Below are 12,472 nucleotides of genomic sequence, written 5' to 3'. Positions count from 1 at the left end.
GATACCGCTGAGAGGACTCTCTCCTTTACACCGTCGAGGCAGTTGCGGAGGGGGCTGGGGACCAGAAGCGGTTAGACCGGAAAGCGGACTCTGAACCGAATCCAATGCTTCAATCGGTCAGCCATTATTTACAACAAGGGGTGGTGATGGACAGAGTCTCTGAATTAAGCAGAGTACTCTCACCCAGTCAAGAGATCAGGGCTAGATCCAACACCGTTTTTTAGCTCATTGCACCATCCCAGTTTCAGAACCTGGCTGTATGCAAATTAGTCTGTCCCTGGCCCAGTGCATCATGGGAACAGGGCAGACCAGACTACAAAAGCCAATACTTCGGTCAGCCAGCCGCCACCGGTGAGTCAGAGTAAAACTTTATGTGTGCTTTCACCGTTCTGCCGTTCTGCCGTTCTGCTCCGTCTCATCCCCGTCTCATTTGGTGCTTGCGCTCTGTATGCTCCGCATATATTTCTCTGCTCAAGGCCGCCCAATTTCGTTAAATCAGGCGATCAGGGTCGGGCGTTTTTTTTTTTTTTGTAGATCTGTTAGTATTGCCGATATTGCCGAGAGGAGGGAGAATGCTCCTAGTCCGCCGCAAGCAGAGTCCTCACTCCGCCATCTTGGACTCCGCCCCCATCTACAGTTGAATACATCTGACAATCTAAAGTGCCAAACTTACTTTGATAGATGATTACATGCGTATGAGTGGGTGGGAAAATGGCAGAGTTGTGATGTTTTCCTAAACCCTTTTACCTTGTTATTGTGGTGCACAAGTGTTTTGAGAACATATAATATACGACGCTGAATACGCTGGTTGTTACTATGGGTTGACAAAGATTGTTATTGATGATACACGCCGATTCTATGATATAGTGAAATATTCCTTGGGTAAGAATGTTGGGGTACTCTCCTAAAGCAACATTATTTCTGTTTATTTGCTATTATAGTTCCTTCATGGAAATTTCTTTGAATTCTATTACCCTGCACAGTGATGTAATAGCACCTAGGGAACATATTTTATATAAGGGATAAAGAACCCCTCTGCAGTACGTGATGAAGATATTGCAAGTCACAGTGGAGTTCCATAACCATATAGAGGAATGAGGCCAAAAGTTCCTCTATGCGCTTTTGGAACTCCTCAGTGCCTTGCAATATTCTTATCATGTACGCCAGGGGGTACTTTATCCCGTATGAGACGTGGTCACATCATCAACTTTCCCACAAACCACTTAGGAGCTCACTGCAAAGCTCTTTCATTTGAAAGAGTGAGCATGTTGCAAACATGAAGAAAAACCTGCTAGATATTTGTTGCAAACAGATATTGGAAACAGTTCAATATAAGTCATTTTCTTTTTAAAATATGAAAGCTGCAGTGGCCGGTAATGTGTAGAAACAAGCAGAAAGATTCTAGCTTTTCTCTATCGAAGGAGTGCAAAAATAAACGTCTTCTTTGCTTGTTATTGCAAGGAAAACAGAGCAAAAGAATGAAAAGCAACGTTCTGTTAATAGCTGCTTCAATTATGCTCTGTGACCTGACCTGACCTGCCTTGCACATCGGCTGCTAGCTCTAGCAGCGGGCATTGTGACATCAGAACTTGGCCTTAATAACATACAATAGGTGAGTCCTGACATCTATTCTTTATAATCTGTGACTGGTGCGTCACAAATCGCCGATTTTAAAGTAATTAGAGACTGATATTTATATTCAGGGATTACATAATCCCATGTATTATAAGAGTTCTGAGGTCATATTTGTGTGTTGGGTAAAACGGTTGACACATAATCTCAGTGTCTTCGCATTTAAAAGCCATGTAGGAGTCTGAAGGATGCATGGATTCGGGTTCAGGGTCTTTAACAACTGATATAGCCCTGGGCAGTGGATTATATTGATATTTTTTCATTATTTTTGTCACTGGTATAAGAAACAATAATTTTGAATTGTCTTCATCGATTTTACTGCATTTTCTCGCAGGAGTATTTATCTACGTTATTACATATTTTTCCCTGCAATTTAGGCTAGCTCGAGGTACAGCGTACCACATAGGTATGAATAGCTGCTGTCGTCTATTTAGATGCAAACATAAGGTGATGATGGACAGAGTGCTGAAACTTTTCAGACACTCACCCCCAGTCACAGATCTGGGTTGAATCCATCATCGTTCTTTAGCTCACTTCCCTACCCCAGTTCAGACCCAGCCATATGCAAATCAGTCTTGACCCTGTTCCTCATGGGAACAGTCCAGCCCGACCTGCCAAGCCAGGTCTTGCCTGGATCAGAAAAGTTTCAGTGCTCCGTCCATCATCTCCTTGTGTTTGCTTTGTTCGCCCATGTTGGCAGGGTATGCCCAGACGTGGGCCCCTTGCTCACTTTGTCACTGGATTCAAGATAGCCTGGCTGATGAGGGGTGTTTTCCCAAAACTGGTCCCAGGATGTTTGTTTCAGGTCCAGGGAAGACCTGGCTTGGCAGTTCGTACTGGACTGTTCCCATGAGGCACAGGGTCATGACTCATTTGCATATGGTGGGTTTGACTGGGGTGGCTAAGTGAGCTAAAGAACGATGATAAATTCAACCCAGATCTGTGACTGGGGGTGAGTGTCTGCAAAGTTTCAGCGCTCCGTCCATCGTCTCCTTGGGTTTGCTTTATTCGCCCTAAATTGGCAGGGTATGCCCAGACGTGATTGCTATGCAACTGGATTCAAGCTAGCCTGGCTGATGAGGGGTGTTTCCCCGAAACCGGTTCCAGAATGCTTGTTTCCAGTCCAGGGAATCCTGACTTGCCAGTTCGGGCTGGACTGTTCCCGTGAGGAACAGGTGTTTTGCATATGGCTGGGTCTGAACTGGGGTGGCAAAGTGAGCTAAAGAATGATGATGGATTCAACCCAGATCTGTGACTGGGGGTAAGTGTCTGAAAAGTTTCAGCGCCGTCTATTATCTGTATATTTAGATGCACCATTATCTGTATATTTAGATGCACCACACTGGCCGCCAACCGCCGTGCTGTAAGTACTGATATCAGTCTAACTTATGTCGAGGACATTGGATGGAGGTTGTACTCTAAGGGGTTAAATATTTATCTAAAAAAAAGTTATAAATGTGTAGATTTTTTTTAAAGCAATTCTGTTTCAATTCTTTAGATAATACAGTTTACAGAAACAGTTGCAGGAGAACAAGCTGGGGTATTTTATTAATAGCTTCTCAGTTCTCACAATAGAATTACCGAACAATGCGTGCAGCGATGGCGCTCTCTGCTGGGTGAATGCCAAGGTGGCTCTCGCCTGCCCTGGGAAGGAGGCATGCGGGGAGCCACCCGAGCTGGCAAGGATCGCTTACCGTTACCATGGCCGCAGCAGGCATCGCCTCTGTCTTCTCCTCCTCCTGCGCTGGACTTTGCTACTTCGTCAGACAGAAGGAAGTTACGGAGGTAAACCGAACACAGGCCCTCAGCCATCAGGAAAACAGGCCACACAGACTCGCAAGATGGTAAGCAGCGGGGGGCTAGCAAAAAATCGGGGTTCGGTGGAATTGTGGGCAGTTCATGGCTCTGAAAGGCCGGCAGGGCATGGGTGAAGCCTGTCACGTGCCAGGCTTGTGCGGTGCCAGTGTTAAGCAGTAGAGGAGAGCTGTGGAGAGTCAGTCATAGATATGTGTCAGGATGGTGCGTTCACTCGGAAAGGGCAGTAGTGGCGTGGGTGGACATGGTGAAATGCCATTCTAACCTGCCTTTGACCTGGAGAGTTTACATCTGATCGGTCCATCCAAAAGGATTACTGAGCCCGTTTTATATGCCAGGGTCAGCGCCACATCCCATAGGCTAATCCTAACACCAGCGCCCTGTTGAACCAATGGGGTCCGGAGGCAAGAATGACAGAGGACAGGTGTGGCTGGGGCGCGAGGTAGGGAGTACGGCAGGTTTACAGCCGCATCCTCGGGCGGGACCTTGGGTGCAACAGTGAGCGCATTTGCAAGCGCTTACATCCTGTTCTGTGGTCTGAGTTTTAACATCAAGCTGTCATGCAGACCTATTTGTCTCAGTATAGGTGTAATGGGCCTTGGGTCCGCTCCTTTTATCCATTTTTTTCCGACCAGGTTGTTTCAGCTTTTAATTTCAGACTTTGCCAATCACGTCTTGGCTCAGCCCAGTTGCGTATTCATCTATCACCTAAGGCTATTGGCTGTTTGGATATATCTTACCCCCCCCCCTCCAGTGCTGACATTGAACTTTACAAGGATAGCCTTTTCGATTTGTTCCTGCTGGCTCCCTCCTGTTTGTCTCACTCCAATCTGCTAACTAGTGGCGGCTGGTGACCTTGGGAAGTGGTGATATGCTGCCAGGAGTACACCCTATTTTATTAAAGCCTCATTTATACTCACTCGCTCTCACATTGACTCTCTAAGCCACTCACTCTTACTCACATTCTCTAAATCATTTTAACTCATACTCACTCCCACTTACTGTTACACACAAACATACTCATACTCATTGGTACTCATTATGCCCTCCTAACACACACTCACTGACTAGGGCCCTGGTTTAACTGCACCTACTGCACTATTGATAGCTACACCCCTGACTCACTTCCACTCCCCTCACAACCTCCAATCATCCACTCCTTCCAATGAACTCACACCACCACTCACTCCTTTTAACTCATTTTCACTTATTCATATACAGTCAAACTAAGATTCTCACTCACTCACAAACACTACATGAACAGAAAAACACATTTTTTGCATTCCTTGCTTCCTTTGCAGCAGAGCAGGAATTTGGTGGTGGGGATTTGTAACCAGCAAGCTATGATTCCCACCCAGGTGCTGGCTAGAGCAGCAAGGGAAGGGTTGAAAAGGGAAACACCTACATCAGACCCCCTCCCAGCTTCCTGCTACGGCTGGAAGCACAGCCCCATAAGAAGCTTAGACAGAGCTGGGGATCCTGCCCCTGCTGCGCTGTGTGGCATCTTGTTGGCCCCAGGGGTGCACTGATGTGTGCCTTGACAGCCACATTTGAGCAGATACGCTATGCTGCTTGAGGCATGTTTGCTAAATAGAATGGATTGTGCCTGTGTGAGGGACGGTAGTTGAGCTACGCCCCTCAGACATGCACAATTCAGACCTCCACCTACAGAGTGTTGTGTTTTAAAAGTGCTCTGTAGCTGGATGAAGTCTCAGCTCTCTCAGACTCTCTTCCTGGCATCAGGAGCCTTGAGACAAGTCAGAGAGGGCAGACCTGCACACTGGCCGGTGTTCATGAAAATACAAAAGTTGTGTTTTCATGAACACTGCTACAATAAATAATGCACATTGTCAGGACTCATAGAGGCATGGTGCAGAATGTGGGACCTGGCCGGGGGACTGCGCCCTGGAGCCCCTGACAAGGAGGCACCACTGGTACTAAAACAAATTGCTTTAGCACATTAAAACCAGAGTTTTTGTCTCTGCCAATGCTTCTTTTAAATTAGAGTTATTGAGAAACAGCTCACACTCCTAGTACTTAGCGCACTTCTATGAGGTAGCAATATCACTAGAATGTGAAACTGTGAGCTCCAAGTTTAAACACATCTCTGTGGTAGGTGCCTTAATCCATTGAGCCTTCTCACTTACAACCAGGTACCTGCAGGTTTTAAGCAGATCTCTGCAGCAGGTACACTAACCCATTGATCTAATAGAATGATCTGTAGATTGTATGTAAACCTATGTAGTGGATACAAAAACTCACTGATCTATTTCAAATATATCTTAGCCTCTAAAACGTAAAGCCTACCATGGTTATCAAGAACATTAAGAACAAGTTTGGGGTATGTTGGGGACATCGGGGGAGATACAATTCGGAATGGGTGTTTGAGAAAGAGAAATAGCAATTTGTTTCCCAAAAGAAGAGATGTTATTCGTTCAGTATTTGGGCTCAGAGAAGAGTTTCATCGCTTCATACCCAAGATTTCCTTGTTTAAGTTTTTGGCCTGAGTATCAGCATTCACTGAAGACAGATGTCTGCTCTTTGCATGGCTTATATAGAAGGAATCTATCCATATGGGTCCTTGTTTGACAGCTCCTGTATAATATATGATTAGGCTTTCCTGTTTTCAGTTTCTATTTGTTGAAAATTCTGGTGGGGTTCTTTCAGTGTTTTCATAAACTAAAAATCTGTGGTTACCAGTTACCACCAACAAACTACCAGCGCCTCCAACACTATCACAACCACTACAACATCATAACCAACATCACTATTAATAAAATGACCACCACTACTGCCACCATCAATACTACACGACCATCATCAATTGAATCACCACCACTACCACAGCACCATCACAATACCACACACCACCAATACCACAACACCTCCCATACTCCCACTGTTATCACCACCACTATCAATACAATCAACACTTCCAATATTTTCCCAATATCCATGCCACCAATAAATTCACTACCACCACTAGCACCACCACCATCAATAACAATTCGATCAGAAAGAATACCACCACCAAGCACTGACAAAGCCTGTAGGTCTGGTTTTGATATATTATTGCATGGCAACATTGTTTCTGCATGCCTCTGTTTGAGAATGTTGACAAATTAAACCCAGATGTATTGGCTTTGCCAATGCATGTTAAGTCTGTGAGCGCAATATGTTTGTCTCATTGGCCTTGGTCCTGATAAACTGTTGTTTCTTTGTCTTCCTACAGACCAAATTCCTGTCCCAGGATGAAATCAATGGTAAGTATATTAATAATATTTTACCCAGGTCTTACCATTTCATAGTGCTGCAGAAACACAGCTCTTAATATTACCCAACTCATTAGTACTCATTTCACCAACCTCAAAAACATAAAGGAAAAGTTAAGTCATCCGATAAAGAATATAAGCATGTCACCTGCAGATTTCACATATATTTGCGCAAGAGGTGCACCTGAGCTATCTTTTCATATGTACCTGCCTCTGAACCCCCCATCTCTGTTATTAATTTCAGTGATAGTGTCTTATTGATGCTTCCAGATCCACTTCTGCCATATGGTAAAGGTGCTCGACAAAGGGACAGTACACCACAGTATTGTGCTCTATCAGCAATGAACACAGGTATTCATGTGTGCAAGCGAGTTCCTTCCAGGGCTTATATAGAGATGGTTTCTGCTCTAGCAGCTGCATTCTTGAAAAAGGTCAATAAGCAGAAGTCTTCTTGCCTGGCAGCAAGGTCCTGGTGAAAGGTGCAACAAATATTATGCATTCAAAACACATACGCCCTCGGGCAATACTGATTCCACATTTGAAGTGCTGGGTTCTTTTGTTAATGTCGCATAAGGTTTGTAACGAATCCTTTGCATTGCGTAGACGTTGCAAAATATGATATTTTATCAACTTATTTTATTGATATATTATGAGATTTTACCATTGATATAGCACATACCAGGCTCAAGATGGTTTCATAGATAGAGAGGCGAACAGCAACAATAGCAACAACGTATGCACAACAACTAGAACCTGTAGTTAAAAACCCTTATAATGACAAATCAAAAAGTGTGTGAGAGAAAGTGTGTGTGTGTGTGTGTGTGTGTGAGAGAGAGAGAGAGAGAGAGAGTGTGTGAGAGTGTGTGCGTGTGTGTCGTAGAAAAGAGAGAGAGAGAAGGCAGGAATCACTTTTGACAAGGAGGTGTACTAATTCATCCACTCATTGAAAGCCTGAGGCCTTCGTGTTGCAAGGCACACAAAACAAGCATTGGCATTGCCAATAGGTCTCGCTTGTGGGACCTTATAAGTATTTAGTTTTGCAGCACAATATCCGATTATGCAACAAGGATATTGTGCTGCAAAACTAAATACTTATAAGGTCCCACAAGCGAGACCTATTGGCTATGCCAATGCTTGTTATATAGTGCGGACAACAGTAGTGATACATGAAGCAAAAATTGCAAGTGAGCATGTTACAAAAGCAAACGTTACGTTACATGAGACAATAGTGACAGTTGTGCAAGTATTAAGAGCAAACAAAATGCAAGAGGTAGCAAACGATATGTTCTTAGAGGAAACAAGCTTCTCAGCATTGCTGGGTGGGGGAGTGAGGGGGTGGGCGGGGGAGCAGCAGGCAGATGCGAGTGGAGCGCGCGCTGGAGAGGGAGGGGGTGGGAGGACTAGGCAGCGGGAGAGAGGGAGAAAGGAGCGCGAGAGCCCAAGGCGATGGCGGCGGCAGAAGAGCGAGGGAGCAGTTTTTATAAAGCGAGGACAACAGTAGTGATACATGAAGCAAAAATTACAAGTGAGCATGTTACAAAAGCAAGGCAATAGTGACAATTGTGCAATTATCAAGAGCAAACAAAATACAAGAGGTAGCAAACAATATGTTACTAGAGGAAACAAGCTTCTCGGCATTGCTGGGTCGGAGCAGCAGGCAGATGCGAGTGGAGCGCGCACTGGAGAGGGAGGGGGTGGGAGGACTAGGCAGCAGGAGAGAGGGAGAAAGGAGCGCGAGAGCCCCAGGCAATGGCGGCAGCAGAAGAGCGAGGGAGGCGTTTTTTATTATATAGTGCGGACAACAGTAGTGATACATGAAGCAAAAATTACAAGTGAGCATGTTACAAAAGCAAAAGTTACGTTACATGAGGCAATAGTGACAGTTGTGCAAGTATCAAGAGCAAACAAAATACAAGAGGTAGCAAACGATATGCAATAGCATATCTGAGGGAACACGGCCTGGGGAAGCTGGCTGGGGAGGGGGAGGAGAAATGCAAGGAAGGCTGTAATTAGGGGAGGAGAAGCCGAGAAGCCGCAGAGCGCACGCTGGGCGAAGCCCTTTGATGTGCTGTGCGGCAAATGGAGGGAGGCTGATGCGCGTTCATGTTTGAACACGTGGTTCACATGCACTTCATGAAAACGCCAGCAAAAAGCTGGTGGTTTCATGATGTTTTCGCCACTTGAATTCTCGCTCCGCTCGATGCGCATGCGCGCATCGATAGGTCGCGAGACCTAAAAACTAAGATAGGGCCAGAGGCCAAGGTTTAAAGACTAACTGGAATATGCAGCCCCAAACTGACATGTAAACACAAAGTATATACCAGCGTCTAGAGATAAGAGAAAGAAAGGATGATTCTTAACAAGGTTCAAAAAAAATATTTTAACAAAATAACATAAAGTTTATGTGTATGGATTCCCATCATTCACCAAGCCTGGTGATTAGCTTCGTCATTTGGGTATCCTTTTGTATAGAATGACATTCCTGCTCTATAGATATCAGAGCTCTCGGATGTCAGAAGGTATGGTTACCAAGATGAGCAAGATGTAGTGTATGGGATCAATATTTAAGTGCAGTGCAATTTGTGAAGTGAAAAAATATAAAATTGATGCGTAATCAGACTGTGAATTTTATTGATGTCTGTCACAATCAAAGGTTAAAAACAGAACTCAAGGACCAGTTTTAACAAATAGCTGTCCTCAACAGAAGTGGTCGACATGTTTCAGCACTCAACGGCAAAAGTTAAACCATGTGCTTTCATCAGGACCTCTAAAGATAATAAAGCTACTGCTATTACAAAATTACAAAAAAGGGTATTGTGTGAGTATAACGTCTCACAATCCAGAATTCCTCGCAGACTCAACAATGATCTGTGAAATAAAGTGACACAATACACAAATGAATCTTGAGAAAAAGATCACCCATTCGCTCTCTAATTATGCGTGGTAAAAAAGTATTAAACCATCACACTCACACCCAGTCAATGGGGCAAAACTCGATCTTACTATGGAGGACAAAACCTCACCCCACCTGGCAACAGCTCAGGATAAAGGAGGCACCACTCTAAAAGGAAAAATACACCAAACTTCAAATTTCTATGGTGTACCATGCCTTAACGTTAAAAACAGAAACAATTGCCACGGGTATGGGACACAACAAACCCGACAAATACAACTACACACTCACTCTCATCAATGGGCAATACTAGTAGTAGTATGTATTATCCAAATACGTTACTTGCCAAGAGGCAAAACAGCCCCAAGCGTCGACAGTAGTAGCCATCAACCTCCTAGAGATGCTTTTGCCCCACAGCAGGATCAGATATGATCATGTTATATAATTCGTCCAACGTATGATGTTCAGACCAGAGTACACTGACATTCTTATACAAAGATGAGCGAGGACTACTGGTAACATCTGAGTTAAGCATGATTAGCCCCTGATTTTGTGATAATCGGTAAAGTTACAATAAGCGCCTTATGGTAGCCTGAGAATGGAAAAACACCAACACATAGTAACCACCAATACCTAAAGCGATCGTAATATGGCAGCGCATGAAAGCGCTCTCTCTTACCTCTCCGTTGGTACCTCTGTCGGTCTTCAGAGCCGTCGGGGAGGTACCGAACGGGAAGTGGAAGGTGGTTAAATACACCTCTTTCACCCGAGTATTCAAACGCGGTCTTCCGGGTTCTCGGGTGAAGTCTCGGTATTCGCGAGATCTCGCCAAGAACTACTGGGTGTCATGGGATGTGTAGTCAGCCCTCTTAGTGCTGATACGAAGGGTATAGGCTTAAAAATCATAGGCAGTGTGCATGAAAAACTCTTGTGTGGTCGCATATTGCATTTACCTAGTCATGCTGGATTATAACTAAGCATTTATTTAGAACTAAGCATTTATTTAGAGTGATTTCACACAGCCACGTTTACTTTATGAAGCCGACATGCAAGTCGGTAAAGTCTCAGAATAGACGATAAACCGACAAGAGTCTTGCAAATTGCAAATGTAAATTACGAATATCATGTAGATCAGCTCCATGTTCATAAAAAAAGCATATAATGGTCAATTGGCAATAAAAGTACTCTAAATGCATACTTGATGTTTTTGAATGATGATTGATAGGTCGTCAAATGTAATGACACCAAGATGCTCATACTCAAAGCCCACATAGATTGCTGTCTTTAATTTGGGGAAAAAACCCATTAATATATGGACTCTTGTTGCCTGATGCTATTGTTAAGCCACCAGGAATATACTGACCATCTTTGATACATCGCATATGCAACTATGCTTGTAAGAAAGTCTAGTAAAGCTACATGTGGACTCCCTTTAGTACCTTGTAACAAGGTGGGCATATTAAAGCAAGGACCAAGGAATAGAGTCATTTAATCCTTGTGTATCACTCTTGAGTCTGAAAACCCATCGCTGTTCTCTAAGGAGTAAAAATTTAGAAATGGCAGTGACATGTTGTGGAATGTAAGGTTGTTCTAAAACAGTCCAAAGCATGTCCTCTGGTTTATGATTCAGTTCCAGGAAATGGGCCGTCAATCTAGTAGCTTGTTTTTTGCACCTCACGGTGCTCATGTGTTCCATGATCCGTAACTTAACTTTGCGTGCCGTCATGCCCACATAATTAAGTTTACAGGGGCAAGAGATCAGGTAAACCACCCGCTCACTATTACAATTAGTCATCCTCTTCTGTACCCATGGGCAATCTGTGCCTATGTCTACTGTTTTAGATTTCTTAGTCATAGGACACACTTTGCAGGTGCCACAAGGAAAATGTCCTTGTAAGGCGGGTGTGCCCCAGATAGTATCTTGGGTAGCTGCTTCAAAGGCATGTGGTCTAGTATGCACTAGTTTGTCACGTAAGTTACTGTTTCTTTTAAAGGCAAAAAGGGGGGCCAGGTACATTTTCTCCTCCAATATTGAGAATTTTCCAATTCTCCCGACTTGATTTTTTTACATCGTTCGACACTGTGCTATATGTATTAACAAATGTCAATCTCGGAATCAAGGTCTGTTTAGTGTTGACTTCAAGTAGACTTTCTCGGTTGTTATTACTGACACGCTTAACCGCTTGCCTAACCAATTTTTTAGGGTAGTTTCTGTCAACCAAATTGGATGATAGGGTCTTTGCGTGTCTTTGGAAACTCTCCTTCGTTGAACAGTTCCTTTGTATACGAAGAAACTGCCCATATGGTAAGTTGTCCTTGAGAGCTACCGGATGATGACTATTGTAGCTTAACAAGGAATTTCTAGCTATAGGTTTGGTATAGAGTTCAGTCTCAAGGCCATCAGGCGAGGCAGTGATCAGAAGATCCAGAAAAGGCAACTTGTGTTTGTCCATCTCTACTGTGAATTTCAAAAAACTGTTCCTGCTGTTAAGCCACACTAGGAACTCGTTCACACTATTAGCATCCCCTCTCCAAATCACTAAAATATCATCGATATATCGCCTCCAAAGGCGGATTGAGTCGCGATGAGGGTTAATGGGATTGAGGACATGCTCCTGCTCAAAACCGTGAACGTAGAAATTAGCCATACTTGGGGCAAAAATGCTTCCCATGCTCGTACCAGATGTCTGGAGGTAGATAGTATCCTCAAATTTAAAAAAGTTTTCTTTCATGGCTATTTGGGCACACGTCATGATGAAATGAGGCGGTGTTATAGAGTCTAGGTTCCGCTGTGACAGTAGAGTGTTCACAGAATCAAGGGTCTCATCCTGTGGAATTGATGTATAAAGGGACTCTACAT

General features: G+C 44.0%; 1 protein-coding gene across 1 annotated transcript in view; it reads left to right on the top strand.

Annotated features, from left to right (window-relative positions):
- Positions 1–3,369: 3,369 nt before the first annotated feature.
- The window catches only part of CALML4 (calmodulin like 4), a 38,848-nt gene continuing 29,745 nt past the window's right edge, over positions 3,370–12,472 (top strand). Inside the window, exons 1-2 of the mRNA XM_078684076.1 lie at positions 3,370–3,476; positions 6,680–6,710. Coding sequence (XP_078540202.1) covers positions 3,474–3,476; positions 6,680–6,710 — 34 coding nt within the window. The 5' untranslated portion in view covers positions 3,370–3,473. The remainder of the gene's footprint in view (positions 3,477–6,679; positions 6,711–12,472) is intronic.

The sequence above is a fragment of the Lissotriton helveticus genome, chromosome 3_1 (assembly GCF_964261635.1).
Source record: "Lissotriton helveticus chromosome 3_1, aLisHel1.1, whole genome shotgun sequence".
NCBI lineage: Eukaryota > Metazoa > Chordata > Amphibia > Caudata > Salamandridae > Lissotriton > Lissotriton helveticus.
Note: the sequence above shows the minus strand (reverse complement) of the source record. Positions and strands in the feature narration are given on the sequence as shown.